Genomic DNA, 15,633 nt, shown 5'->3' with positions numbered 1-15,633 from the left:
ATAAAATTTGTTTTTTCGTAAATTTACTTATTGCGTTTTTGTGTTAACATGCTGTAATTATAAAGTTTTATTTTGCAGATATATAAACAAGCACACAGTTACACTGTAGCTGGTTTTACAGCACATCAAAATTCCACTCTTGTTTGTTTTTTTTATCTTACTCTGTATTATGCATTGTTAATTGTTTCTGTATTCCTAGTTTTAGGTTGGTTGAGGTGTGTAAGAAAATCACTGATTAAATTACCCATGTGGATACTAAACTTTAGCAATGAATAGAAGGTAATTAACAATATTTATTTAAAAGATTGATATAAATCAATATATTTCAAGACTGCTGGTATGGGTATTAACACTTTTACTAATAAAGCAGAGAAAAATGTTTCTACCTTCTTAGGTCATCTTCAGGTTGACCTGATATAAATCAAGTTTTACAAACACTTATGAATACTTTGTGCATCTCTGGTGTCAAACTGGCTTTTTTTTGTCATGGTTTTATGTTATGATGATGCTTACAAATAAGTTACTTTAATTTTTTTTATCGAATATAATAAAGTTTGAAAATCTCGCATGATTTTGTTGTTCAGAGGTTTAAGTACTGCCTGTAATAGTTGCCATACAACAAGTGTTTTATGTTCTTAGCAAATTTTTTTTTCCTGCGGTCTTTTGATGTAGTGAAGTTAGAACTTAATGAACTTTCAAAATCTGATAATGTTTAAGATTACTAAAGTGTTTCTTATACATGCCAGATAGCTTCTAAAGTATACACAACACTAACGCTGCAACAACCAACCAGGCTTGAAATATTTTAAATGTCATATACCTAAACCAATTCTACTTATTAAATAAAATGTTTATCATTGTATCTAAAGTGATTTTTTACAGGATTGTCTGATATAAGGAGGAATAAATTTTTCTTCCAGAATTCGCCCTCAGGTTCCACGGGAGATTATTGACATGTGCCATGTCTGTACTACCGTGACTTCTGGTGAACCTCAGGTCTGGCTGGGAAAGGATAAGGCTTTTACATTCGATCATGTTTTTGACATGCCAAGTTTGCAGGAAGAAGTATATTACACTTGTGTAAAGGATCTTATAGATGGGTGAGTAGGGTGTGCAGAACACTTGTACAGAGAACTTAGTGAGTTTATAAATTACATTACTTCAGTGTTCGAGTTTATAAATTACATTACTTCAGTGTTAATTCAGAAATTTTCATCCATTTATCAGTAATGAATTTTAGGCTACTAAAGCTCAGAACTTAATCAGTATTAACTTCTGGTCAAAAAAAGTTGTCCAAATAGGACCCCAACTAGAGATTAACCTAATGAACTTAGCTTGCTTTAAGAATACATGGTTTAATTACCAGTACCAATATTGCTAGTGGTATTGTCAACAGGAATTCAAATAACGTCTCTTGAGGTTTGTGCAGGTTAGGATATCAGGGTTGTTCCTAAATTGAAATACAGTGGTACCTTGGTTCTTGAACGACTCCCTTCTCGAACAATTTGGTTTTCAAATATATTGTTTGAGAAAAAAATGTCTCAGTTGTTGAACATAAACTCGGTTCCTGAACCAAGCTGCCGTGGCCAGAACCCCCGAAATAACCAGACTGATGACCCAAATGACCCTTCAACCATTTTCGGCCCATGCCAAGCTTGCCCAAAACATTTTACCCACACCTATCCCTCAGTCCACACACCTGCTAAAATCTGCTGTGAACGTTCTCTTTTTTTTTTTTCTAAATATTCTGATTAAGTAAGCCACCACGGGGTCAAAGAAGGATAATGAAAGCAGCAAACCAAAAATAAAAGTTGTTAGAGCCACAATAGAGGTGAAAAAAGATCTCATAGCGAAGTATGAGAGTGGTGTTCTCGCGTCTGACCTTGCTAGACAGTTTGGTATGACAAAGTCTACAGTCTGCACCAAACTGAAAAATTGAGGTCATCAAAGGAGCTGATGTTGCAAAAGGAGTGACACTGTGTACAAAACAAAGATCACAAACAATGGAAGAGGTAGAAAAACTGTTGTTGATTTGGGTAAATGAAAAACAGTTAGCTGGTAATAGCATTTCTGAGACCATCATTTGTGAGAAAGCAAAGCAGTTGCATGCTAACCTCCTGAAAAACACCCCTGGAACGGGTGCTGATACAAGTGGTGCCTTTAAGGCTAGTAGGGGGTGGTTTGAAAAATTTAGGAAGAGAAGTGGCATACATAGTGTAGTGAGACATTAGGAGGGTGCCAGTTCTAACAAAGATGTTGCTGATAAATTTGTTAGGGAATTTAAGGACTATGTAGAACCTGAGGGTTTTATTCCCCAACAAGTGTTCAACTGTGATAAGATAGGCCTCTTTTGGAAGAAAATGCCAAAGCGGACCTACATCACCAAGGAGAAGTCGCTGCTAGGATACAAGCCAATGTAGGACAGGCTAACTATTGTTATGTAGTAATGCAAGTGGGGACTTAAAACTTAAGCCTTTGTTTGTGTACCATTTTGAGAACCCAACAGTTTTTAAGAAAAATAATATCCTGAAAAGCAAACTAAATGTCATGTGTAGGGCTAATAGTAAAGCATGGGTAACCAGCCAATTTTTTATGGAGTGGGTCCATGAAGTGTTTGCCCCAAGTGTAAAGAATTACCTCACAGAAAAACAGTTGCCACTCAAGGCCCTTCTTGTGATGGACAGTGCACCTGCTCATCCAACAAACTTGGAGGACAGGTTGGTGGAGGAGTACAGTTTTATTACGGTGAAGCTCTTGTCCCTAACACGACTCCTCTCATTCAGCCCATGGACCAGCAGGTCATATCGAACTTTAAGAAACTCTACACCAAAGCACTGTTTCAAAGGTGCTTTGAAGTGACCTCTGATACAGAGTTAACCCTCAGAGAGTTCTGGAAAAATCACTTTAATATCCTCCATTACTTGAGGATCATAGACAAAGCCTGGAGGGAAGTGTCTTTGAGGACCATGAACTCAGCCTGGAAGAAATTGTAGCCAGACTCAGTAGCAGATAGAGACTTTGAGGCTGAGTCTGTTGTCGAGGATATTGTCTCACTAGGCAAGTGTATGGGCTTGAATGTGAGTAGTGATGATGTGGAGGAGTTGGTGGAAGACCACAACACTGAGTTCACCACAGAAGAACTCCAAGACCTTCAGAAGGAGCAACAGAAGGCAACTGAGGAAGTGTTTTCAGGTGAAGAGGAGGGAAGGGAGGATGTTCCTAGTTCACTAATCAAGGAAATGTGTGGAAAAATTTCACCCTTACAAAGCTGTAGCAAACCACAGCATAAACCTTTTCAATGACAGTGTCATGTCTTACTTCAGAAGCATTTTAAAATGCAGGCAGAAACAAACCTCATTAGACAAGTTTTTAGTGAGAAACAAGTCCAGTGAGTCTCAAGCAGGTTGTAGCAGTGCAAAGAGACAGAAAAGAGAAAGAACCCCAGAAGGAGAGTTATCTGACATTTTTATGGAAGGTGACTCCCCTTCCAAACAATAATAACCCTCCTACTCTCCACGTTCCTCACCACCTTTCACTTATGCAATCAGCTCTCCTCAGCACAGGTAAAGTGAAGTTAAATTTTCATTTATTTTTTATTGTGTTTATAGTTTTTGTGGTTGACATGTAAGTATTATTATACAGGTATAAATAAGCAATATTTTTACTTAAAATGCTTCATAATGCATAATGATTGGAGGTCTGTAACTGATTAATTTAATTTACAGTATTTCTTATGGGAAAAATTGATTCTGTTTTCAAACAGCCTTCTGGAACAGATTAAGTTCGAGAACCGAGGTACAACTGTACTAAACTAACTATGCAAAGTAATATTTATACTAAAAATATACAAAGAAAAAGAGAAATAACAATAATTAGTTATGTATTAAACAAGTGTAGAATACAAATTACATACAGAACACAAAACTAGTCACTTATTTTCTGTCCGTTGGGGAAAAAAAAATCACATCAACATAAACAGATCAATATCTAGAACACGTGTGTAACAAATTTATCTGACTGCATGATTTTCTGATATTAATCAATGTAATTTGTTTTTGTGCCATAAACGGATGACCTACTTTAGCTTACATTTTTTAAATATCTTATACAAAACACTATGTAGCTAGTAAGTTTATAAATTGGTTTGTGTTCTTTCACAGTAAACAAATCTGTAACACATTTTATATTCTTCCAGATGCTTTGATGGATATAATGCAACTGTCTTTGCCTATGGCCAGGTAAGCACTACTAGAATAATCAGCAATCATATATAGGTGTTTAACAGTTGTATTAAACAAGTTAGAGCACAGCCAGGATATTGGTATACAAACAAGGTAATGAGGCATTTATTGTAGTTTTAATAGAATGGCTGAATAATAAAACATTCCATGTCTGAGTCTGTGTTGAAAACAAGTTAAAGAATTACAAGATAAAATAACAAATATTACATACTGTTTGTTGATATATTCTACATTTAAATATCAAACAAATAAGCAATTAATGATCAAACATATTCATAATCACACTGTACCCATATGCACATGAACAAGTGAGTAAACAGTCAAATGTAACGATACCAATGGGGTTTCTAACACAAAATATTGTAACCTAAGTTAATGTTGGTATGTGAATAATAGGAAGTTGTGCCTAATTTCTTATTTGATATTATATAGTGAACCAACTGTTTAATGATTATTTTGTAGATATCTTAGAAGGGTCATATATAAATCACTATTAAAAGAGGCATAACTGTATTTCTTTGGTTTGCTGATCCAAGCTATGCTGATGAGCCTGGAATTGGTAATAGTGCATTCCATAGCAGAAGGTGTGGTAAATCAAAACTCAAATTAAGTCACTTTGTTGGCATAGCACACTTATTATATGGCAAAACTATTGATGTTAATACGATCTCTTTTGCATAATTTGATTTCTTTTTAAATATTATGATATACATTCATTTATCAGATTCATCTTGCTACCTCATGTTGAATTTGTACTGCAAGTGAAAAGAACCTAGAGGGGTTTCTGAGTACCTTAGTATGTTTTCCAAATACAAAGACTGCTATTACCAACTGTTTAATTGTATTGGAATAAAATAATTCAACAAGAGGATTGGCAACCTCGTATAATTTAATGTAAAGCTAAATATCTGTTTGTGGGTATGAACTAATATTGATTCTTTGTATAATTTCTATTTTATTTTTAATGAAGAAGGGTGAGGAATGGAATATATATTTTGGTAGTAACTATATGTTTGTAAGTGTGTTCTGTTATTGATCCTCTTTGTAAGTGTGTTCTGTTATTGATCCTCTTTGTAAGTGTGTTCTGTTATTGATCCTTTAGACCGGTTCTGGTAAAACTTATACCATGGGGACCGGTTTCAATCTTAGTCTTAATGCTGAGGAAAGAGGAATTATACCACGAGCTGTTGAACACTTGTTCAGAGGAATACATGAACGGCAGAGACAAGCACGTGAAAAGGGAGAACCACCACCAGAGTTTAAAGTGAATGCTCAGTTTATGGAGGTATATTTTCAACTGTTGAGTGAGCTTTTTTTTTTTTTTAAATATGTAAATAGATTTTACCAAAATGTTGTTTCTTTTAATAGAGGTGAAGTGTATTGTATAGAATGTTTAAACATTGGCAATTGTTAAAAGCTGTTCAGTTGTAAGAACCATGAGTGAAAGCAAAGGAGAATGTTATGTCACACGCACTACATCTTCCATATCCAGTACTGATGAGACTTTTTACCCAGTATCAGGGTTCTTTAGGCTGTCTGCAGTATAACGGACATGGTGGTCTACAGGATGTCAACCACGCAACATTTGCTTTATCTGGTGCCAATGAGGCCTTTCAAAATGCACCATGACTCATCAGGTTGCTTAGACAGAACAGACATGTTGCCAGCTGCACAAAATATAATACAACAAAGGAATAATGAAGTTACTATATATATATTTTTTAACAGAAACATTTATTTTCAAGCTCTTATTTGCACAAAAAATATTGTTTTTCTGAAGTCATGCATTTTTTAGCAGTTAAAGATTCTCTCTAAGCTTTGCTCTCACACGGCATCAATAGTTCCTGAAATTCTTACTTTCACCTAGAAATATTTTAATCTCAAAATGCACTCTCCTAGCAACATTTTGGAAACAAACACTTCCAGGAACATTTCATAAAATTATTCTCTTTTAGCAACATTTTCTAAGGTCCTTTTTTTAGGAACTGCTTTGTAAATGTTTTGTCTCCAATACATTTGAAAAATATGTTCAAATGACATGGTTAAATATCATGTTAAAGCTTTGTTTTATTTTCTAGTTATCCTTTTATAATTTACCAACATTTTAACCTTCTAAATCTTTATTTTTATACAAAATAATTTGAAAACTTGGCAAAAACTGTTTTTTTTTTTATTTCAAACACCTATTCCTATGAAGTGGTGTTTTCATCTAACAACATTTAAAATTTTCTTTAATTCAAGTTAATTTTAAAATATTTTAAGTCCAAAACTCTGCTTGAAAAGTTCCTGATGTTTTCTGAGTAAAATGAATATCTGTGTAGCAGTGTATTACAGTCATAAATCATTTACTTTTTAACTTGTTGATGTTTTACTTGCTATAGCTGTATAATGAGGAAATCATTGACTTGTTGGATCCAGCAAAAGAATCGGAAGAAAGAGTAAGTTGGAGTTCATATTAGAAGTACATTTTGAAAACATGAAATCCAGGAATGTGTTCCAGATTAATTGGTGATATGATAATAGATATCTGTAAAAAAAAAAATGTTTATTTAAAGGATTTAAAATGTGTTAACTTTGAATGAAAGCTGAAGTCTTAAAAAAATTCATATTAATTTATTTTGTTTAATGAAACATAAATTAGTGATTCCTTCACTTGTTCAAAGTAACCATTTTTTAATAAAAATGTGACATATTATTGATTAGAATAGTTTTTGTGTGACACTTCTGTAATGTAAGAAAAACATTTAGGGTAAGGGACAGAGCTTTTTAGTTTAACTTTTGTTATCTTTGTTAGTAACCAATTCAAGAATTTATTTGGTAGATTTTCTGAATTAAAGAATGGTCATATAGTGTTAACACTTGTGTGAAATACTTTGGAGCACCTAAAGTTTTCACATGTATTACCTTATAAGCATTTTGTTTTTCCTGTAGGTAAAAAAGTCTCAGATCAAAATACATGAAGATTCTAAAGGAGATATTTACACAGTTGGAGTAACCACTCGTAATGTTTCCTCCACAGAAGAGGTGTGTAAAATATTATGTTGTTATTGTAAATTATTTGTCATTTATGTTTTTTCAAGAAGCAAGATGTGTGTTGATTTTTTGTTATTGTTCCAATACATATTAAATTCTTTATTGTCATTTTTATTCTATCTTTGAAGTAATAACAGATAAAACTACGTGTAAGCTTTTACAAAAATAAATGAAAATATCATTTAGTTATCAAATGGTTATATATAAAATTTATAGTTTAACATTCTCTCCCAAAATTCCATAAATATTTATAACTATTTACTCATGATGACAACAGTTTTATTTAGTTAATGTTTTAATATGCTCAACTAATACCACTCTTAGTTAATTGTCTAAAAGACCAATAATGATGAATCAACAATTGTTTTCAACTTAAAAGGGTTAATATTATCTAAAGCTGACTTAAAATTAAATTTGTAAAATCCTTGTTTAAATTTTACAGAAACTTCCTAGAATGAAAGTACAATACCTCTTGAAACAACAGAATGCTTCATATTTTACGTTTGTTTCTAATTATGCATTTCTTACATCCTGAGCATCTTGAACTTTCTCGTTATCATCCGTTTCTTCATTCTGCTGTTTTATCATCAACTACTACATTTCCTTTTCCTTTAAAAATACCAAAAACCTTTCTTTATTAAATAAAAATTTGTATACTGTATAACTATATATAAGCCTACTGTAATGAACTGAAAAAAACAGTTAATAGTTTACAGAATCAAGGTAGTCAAAACTGTTGAAAAAAATACTTGAAAATCAGATAAGAGACCATTTCAGAAACAATGGATGTAGTGTGTGAAGATAATGATTTATGATTATTTTTTTTCCTTAGACTCTGCAATGTTTGAAAAATGGAGCCTTATCCAGAACCACAGCAAGCACGAATATGAATGCTCAATCATCTCGCTCACATGCAATTTTTACATTACACATTAAACAGCAACGAGTGATCTTCATGGAGGTAATAATTCATCAGTATATAAAAAAAAAAAAAAATCTAACAAAATCATATTACCATAGTGCTTAAAATATATTCTTGTATGGTGTTTTGGGACCATGCAATAAAAAAGAATGTCCATCAACTTAATAAAATGACAGCTTTTTTTTTTTCTTGTACATATTCTGACACACAATGTTTTTAATAGTTCTAAATTTACAATAGAAATTACTATAGTGACATCACTCAGTAATTTCCTGTAGATTGTACAATATATGTCTTAACACTTTTGTTACTTAACTGAGAACACAAACTTAATATTCCAAAACAAAACTATCTAACTGGCTCATTAAATTAATAGTTCATTAGTTTATTTAATGTAACTTACTAGAAGACTTGGAAATCAATACTCAACTATTCTAGATGCATGCTTTATGAAGTTCAAAAGTTTAACCCTTTCGGCGAGGTTGGCGACCTCAGTCAACTTGAAGGCTCAGCGCGGCAGATGATTTTCCTTTATTCCTGTTATTCTTATCTATTGAATTTAACATATATAGTATTGGGTACAATCACTGAATACTTCAGGGACTTTTGTTGAGTTATTGCCGAGATATCATGCTTTTAGTACTGATACCGTAACTAGTTGAAGTATCAAACATATATATTCAGCGGCATGCCAAACATTAAAAGTTGTTATTCAGTGCCGAAAGGGTTAAACTTTGAAAAAAAATTACAGACATCAAGCTACTTGCTCACCACCTGATGTCAAATGTCTTTCTGGTCAAACTACAACATGAATAGCTAAATAAAAAGTACTTAGCCTACAATAACATGTAAGTAATAAAGAAGTTATTTCTTAAGTTTAAGTGCTAGACACTGTTGAAAAACATGTTAAATAAGGCATGAAATATTTTCAGTGTGATAATTTATTTATAAGTGAATTATAATAGAACAGTAAGAACTGTGCGTGGGTATTTTGGAAAATATTTTATTGTTTGCAGTGTTATTTAGTCATTTTTTTTCAAATGCCTTAAGGTCCTAGTTATTCTTATTTTTTACAGAAATGCATGATCTAGTGTTCTTCTTTTTTAGTACGTATAAGATAACTTCACAAACTTTGTAAATACTTTATTATAAGTTTAATATGAAGGTCATAAAATTATTTGAAATTATTAAAAAAGCTGATTGTGATAAATTTAGGAAAACTTGAAAGATAGCATTTGTAATCATGATGAGTAAACTGGAATGGATGACAACTAACTGTCTGTTGTAAAAACACAAAAGTAGAGGACCATGTTCCAAAAGTCTTCCATCTTTCATTTTGCAGATCAGCATATTTAAGAAGTTGCAGGTTTTCTACAGTATCCTGTTGGATTGTGGAGGACGTGTTATGATTGGTTTGTTTATCTCTGGTTCTGACGAGTGGAAAGACTGCATGAGATTTCAACCAATGTTAGCAATAGATTGGTCACCTCTAATTTATTTTGTTGATTCAGAAAAATTCTTTAATTTTTCTTGCTTTCCAAAGTTTCTCTATGTCAGTGATTCTAGTTTTATCCCAGTTTATTTTGTGTTCCATTGTCTTGGTGTATTCTGCAGTGGCAGTTTTTTATTGTCACGACGAGTCTTGTGTTGTCTTTGTGTTCTTGTATTCTTTTCCTGAGTCTTCTTCCTGTGCCTTCAATGTACATTTCATTGCAAAAACGTGGAATTTCATAGATGACGTTTTTGTGCTTTTCTATTGGATTTCCACTAGCCATCTACAATAAACATTTTGGTTATGTTTGAGTTTTTCATTGAAAGTTTGCATGTAAGGGTAGGTAAATGGTAATAATAGTGTTCTTTTGATCATTATTTTTTGTTGTGGTCGTCTTCAAAAAGTTTTTGAACTTAGTAGAATGGTTACACCGATATTCTTGACCATATTGTCATGGGGCAAAAGCTATGCCATTGTATTTGTAGACTTGCATTTAAAATATTATTGAACCACTATTTTATGAATTTATGTCAATAAGTTTGATATCAAATTATAAAATATAATTAAAATGTTGGTATTATGTATTAGTTAATTTTCTAATTCAAAAGCAAATAATAAAAGATCACACCAAAATATTCATTTTTTGTGTCATGTAGTATGTTGAATGGAGCATTGGCTCAAATTATGTTATTAATGTCCAAATACAAAGTATATAGTTTTATACAAATTACCAATATTAACAATCTAGAATATAAATAATAAAGTATATACATGTATATATAATGTATTATAAATAAAATGTGACTGTTTTACACTAAAACACAGCTAAGATAGGTCACTTTGTAAAGGCTACTTTTATTTTCTTACATACTGTAACATGAGTGCACATTTGCCAGGTCAGTGCAACTTCTGTAATGTAAGCCAGGCATGAGTGAAGGGTCAGTATATATATATAAATGTATAGATATATGATGTTATAAGATTTGTGTTATTTAGACAAAACATTTTTGGTTTTTGTATTGTGTAGTCATTCAAAAACGAAAATTATAATTTATATTTTTTTTGCTTTTTTTTATGGAGGTCAATCAAAGTAACAGACCACATTTAGTTAGGGTAGAAAATAGTCTAAACTGAAAACAAACATTTCAGACATATTAAGGAGATTTCAGATCACACAAATTTTACTTAAGATTTTTGGAATGAAGAATAGTTTTTTTTAAATAACATGAAAATCATTTCACACTCGTACAATTAACAAAACAGATTCGATATTTTCACAAACAAATGTTTAGTAAATTTACTTTATTAAAAAATCTGATTTTTTTGTGTACAAAAAAAACAACTTGCAATCTTTACTAAAAGTCTACCAAATTTTGTGAACGTACACATACTGCATCAAAAGTTATAGTATAAAAACTTGTATAAATGTTACCAAGCCCATTGCAAAGGAGCTAAAACACACTATGATCTTTCTGCATTCTGTATCCATTAATCGAAATTTCAGTGAAAACCTCAAGTGCATAACTAAGACGTTCAACATAAATGTCTAGTAGAGATATTGAAAAATAATAAAATACATAAATAGCGAGGCCGGCATGACCAGATGGATTAAGGTGTTTGACTCGTGATCCGAGGGTCTCTGGTTTAAATTCCTGTTACAACAAACATGCCCTTTCAGCTATGGGGGCATTATAATGTAATGGTCAATCTCATTATTTGTTGGTAAAAGAGTAGCCTAAGAGTTGGCAGTGGGTGGTGATGTCTAGCTGCCTTACCTCTAGTTTTATACTACTAAATTAGGGACGGCTAGCACAGATAGCCCTCGAGTAGCTTTGCACGAAATTCAAAAACAAACAAACATTATAGTGAAAACCAAATGGAAACCTATTAATAAAAGTACAAAACTTCACCTATGAAATTCCAAGTTCCTACAATGAAAATTACATTGGAACAAAGGAAAGAAGACTTGGGATGTGAACAGAAATAACATAAAAGTATACAAGACTGATGACAATACAAATTTCATCACTTGCAGAACACGTTATGTCAACTGGATGCAAAATAAACTGGGATAAATTTAGAATAGACAGACAAATTTTGGAAAAGAAGAAAAATTTAATCTCTAAATTAATACAATCAGTTCTTCACCAAACAGAGATTCAGGATTAGAGTTAAGTAATCTGTTGCTACCATTGGTTGAAACCTCATGCAATCTTTCCACTAATCAGAACTATGGATAAACAAACCAATCACTGCACGTCTTCCACAATCCACCAGGATACTATAAAGACCTGCAACATTTCACATGTACTGACCTGAAAATAAAAGGTATTACTTTCAAAACATGGTCATTTACATTTGTGTTTTACAACAGACAGTTGCTATGCATTCCAGTTTACCCACCTAAACAATCTATCATTTGAAATGGTGTTATTATTGGTAGACTAATGTGCTGTCATCAACTGAAATTATCTACTAAACATATGATGATTCATTAATCTGATTGTATAACACTTTACAAGAAATATAATTTTGTTGTAATAGTTAATTATTATGTTAAGATATTCAAATGAAATACTGTAAGATGACTAACATTATTGAAGAGATGCTAGTTGAATTTGATTGTGGCAAAATTAGCAGAAGATAACATAAAGAAAACAAATTGAACAAATTTTCTGTAAAATGTTAGTTTTTTGAGGTATTTAGTTAACAATTTCAGTAAAAGTAATGGTTAATTAAATAATGAAGAATATTTATACTTATGATGTGTGTGTTGAGCACAGTATTTAACTTGTGTACTGATGACTCTAATGGATAACTCACTGTTTTTGTGAACTGTTGATGGTAATATTTAATTTGTGGTTTTTGTGTTCTTCTAGACTCCTGAACATGATATCTCTGAAGAAAATGTTGATAAACCAACCCTAACTCAGAATGGGGAAGTGTTGAATGAGTTTGAAACACTGACTGCTAAGTTTCACTTTGTGGATCTTGCAGGCTCTGAGAGGCTTAAGAGAACTGGTGCAACTGGTGATAGGGCCAAAAGAAGGAATTTCCATAAACTGTGGGCTTTTGGCTCTTGGAAATGTCATTTCAGCATTAGGAGACAAGTCGCGTAAAGTTACTCATGTTCCTTATAGAGATTCAAAACTTACAAGGTTGCTTCAAGATTCTTTAGGAGGGAATAGGTAAGAAGTAACACAGTGCAACATCTCATTGGTCTTCTTTCAGTAATTCATTGTAATGACAGGATAGAATAACAATTCAGTGTCAAGGTTGTGATAGCAAGTGTTACATATTAAATGCAAGTTGGCAATTTACAACACCAAGGATCTATGTTGTATGATATAATATCTACCTAACAAAGATAAAACTATTTAAGGTTCAACGTATAGAAGAAATTTGAATGTTGACTCGGTAGTGGAAGTAGCTCTAAGAACATAGAAATAATGATTTATTTTAGAATTACATTGGATGAATGAATTCTAAGTATTATGTAAAAAATTAACCTAAGAATTGAAAGCTCAGAAGATTGTCCTTTAACTGAGCTTTAAGAACATTTCCAAGATGATGTTCCATTTCTATGATGGTCAGAATTTTCAGTCTCAGGCCCTTCCCTTCAAGTTGGTGGTGGCCCTATACATTTTCAACAGGGATGTGTGAGCTTTAACTGAAAGATACATTCACTGGATCTCCAATTCCACTACTGTATGAACAAATTGACTCTGTCTTGCTCCATTTTAAGAAACACCTATGACTGCAGTGTGCCTACTTTGGTAATTATTTTGTTTGGGTTGGTTGGTTAAGTTTTCCAGGTCCATCATGATCCCTACACGAAACAAGATTCACATGGAAAACTTTTTCAACTTCTTTGCAGGACAGGATCTGATTTCTTCTTTGCATCTTTGACATGTGAAATTTCTCATTTTACTAGAGATTTCATATTTCTTTTAATGTGCAAATCTGTCTCTCTCAGGGACTGTGGATTTGCTTGAGTTCCTTGTTCTTTTCAGATGTACCCATTTCCATCCTCTTCAATAGTCTTCTTTCCAGGAGTCTACTGTTTTATGTTGTACCTCTCCATCCACGTCTCCAACTTTTGCATTTGCGATAACTCGATCAGTTCTACATATCCCTCCTTCTCCATCTTAACCCATCTTGCACCTGGACATCTACACACTTTTACAGATTTGGTCTTCATGGAGCACTCTGTTCATATCGAAGTCCTCCAGATGTTAGCTGCTCAGTCTCACCTGTCTGGTTGTCTTGTTATGATCCATTTGGACAATTCCACTGTTTTTTTTATACACCAACATGAAAACGCTTACTCTTCAGACCTTTGATTTGTAGTGATGAATTTTCACCTATTTGGCTCACAACCATCACATTCAGGTATTTGTCTGTCATGTTCCAGGTGCTTTGAACATAAGCAGATTGGCTGTCTTGTTTTGCTTATACTGATCATTCCTATGTAGCAGTCTCTACAGCTTGTATTTATGTGGATTTATTTGTTTTGGGAGACCTCATTGTTGCCCTTGTGACTCCCCTCAATGCTAACTTCTTTTCTAGTCATCAGTCCCAAACTCTGCAGCTCTGAGTGAGAATTGGACTGATCTCTCTCTTTACATTCTTTCTCTTGACTTGTTCCCAGGATTCTCTCTTATTTGTGATACCCTATGCAGGATCCTTCTTATTGCTTCTCTTTGGCTAGCTTAGTCAGTTTTCACCTCTATGCCTTTTGACATTTCAGGATCCTCTTCCAGCTTGAAGATCTCTTTTATGTCAGCTTCAGACATCTGCTTATCACCAAAATATGTCGAGCCTTCATTTTCTTGTGGATTTTGTTCAGTTTCTTGCAAGATGTGTAAAATTTTCTCACAGGGTAATCCATTCTCTTGCTCCATTTTGCAGACCATTTACCCTTGTACTTTATCAACACAAGTGGATTATTTGCTGCCATTGGCTCATTTGTCACTCACTTCCTCTTTCGTCCAGGTTGTTTATCTCTCCCTGCTTTCATTTCTTTTTTTTTTGTTTTTTTTAGGGTGGTTCATCCAGCTTTGTCAAATACCTGATATCTCTTCTTCAGTCATTCGTGTTTTTGTTTTTTTTCTCTGGTTGTTTTAGATCCTTTCCAAGCCTTTCTCTTCAGTCATTCTTCTTAAGCCCCTCATATGGACTGTAATTTCTGTTTGGTTCTTAATAACTCTGATATATTCCACATTCATATCTTTAGCCACCTGTTCCATACATCATCTTTTTCTATAGATATATTTTCTTCTTGCTTGGGGAAGGCATGTCTTTGACATTTTTTTCTTTGTCACCTCTCACATACTTTTTTAAAGGGATAGGTTATATCTTATTATTTGACTGTACCTTCCTTCCCAAGACTTGGGCTGCTTGAAAGGGTAATTGGATGTTTTCTATAATCATCCTTTTTTCTTTCTGTACAAGAAGATGCCTGCAATGCTTATAGCTCTTTCTCTCTTGTTTGGGTTGTTCTTGTTATCTTGCTACTACTGCTCCAGTATGATCTATCTGTCTGAGTTTATTCTTCTATAGGAAAGGACACCTTTTGCCCTTTCCATGTCGCCTCCCGTTAAGTTTGTTATCTCACAGCATTTATTGTCTTTCCTTTTGATATACCTTGGATGAAATTGTGCAGGCAGGGGTGTGAATGATCCTTGGTACATTTGTGTTCTATTGTTTATGTCACAGTGCAATCTGGGTTTTTGTCTTCTTTCAGTTGCCTTTCTCCATCCAATCTTTTAGATAGGGACTAACAAGTGAAGTTGTATATCATTATTCTTTGTTGTTGTTTTCAAACTTTTTCTTGGTTCTTTTATGCTGAAGTTATTCACCTTGCCATGTGACTGCAATGATTCATAGGGAACCTCTCTCTCCTGAAATCCATATTAAGTTGGGGGATAACAGAAACTGTTAAA

General features: G+C 33.0%; 1 protein-coding gene across 1 annotated transcript in view; it reads left to right on the top strand.

Moving 5' to 3' along the window:
• Nucleotides 1-253: 253 nt before the first annotated feature.
• Nucleotides 254-15,633, top strand: part of LOC143248085 (kinesin-like protein KIF21A) — a 56,860-nt gene continuing 41,480 nt past the window's right edge. Inside the window, 9 exon segments of the mRNA XM_076496521.1 lie at nt 254-279; nt 921-1,100; nt 4,196-4,238; nt 5,344-5,526; nt 6,623-6,679; nt 7,173-7,265; nt 8,107-8,235; nt 12,568-12,729; nt 12,731-12,876. Coding sequence (XP_076352636.1) covers nt 269-279; nt 921-1,100; nt 4,196-4,238; nt 5,344-5,526; nt 6,623-6,679; nt 7,173-7,265; nt 8,107-8,235; nt 12,568-12,729; nt 12,731-12,876 — 1,004 coding nt within the window. The 5' untranslated portion in view covers nt 254-268.

Source organism: Tachypleus tridentatus, chromosome 4 (assembly GCF_004210375.1).
Source record: "Tachypleus tridentatus isolate NWPU-2018 chromosome 4, ASM421037v1, whole genome shotgun sequence".
Taxonomy (NCBI): domain Eukaryota; kingdom Metazoa; phylum Arthropoda; class Merostomata; order Xiphosura; family Limulidae; genus Tachypleus; species Tachypleus tridentatus.
Note: the sequence above shows the minus strand (reverse complement) of the source record. Positions and strands in the feature narration are given on the sequence as shown.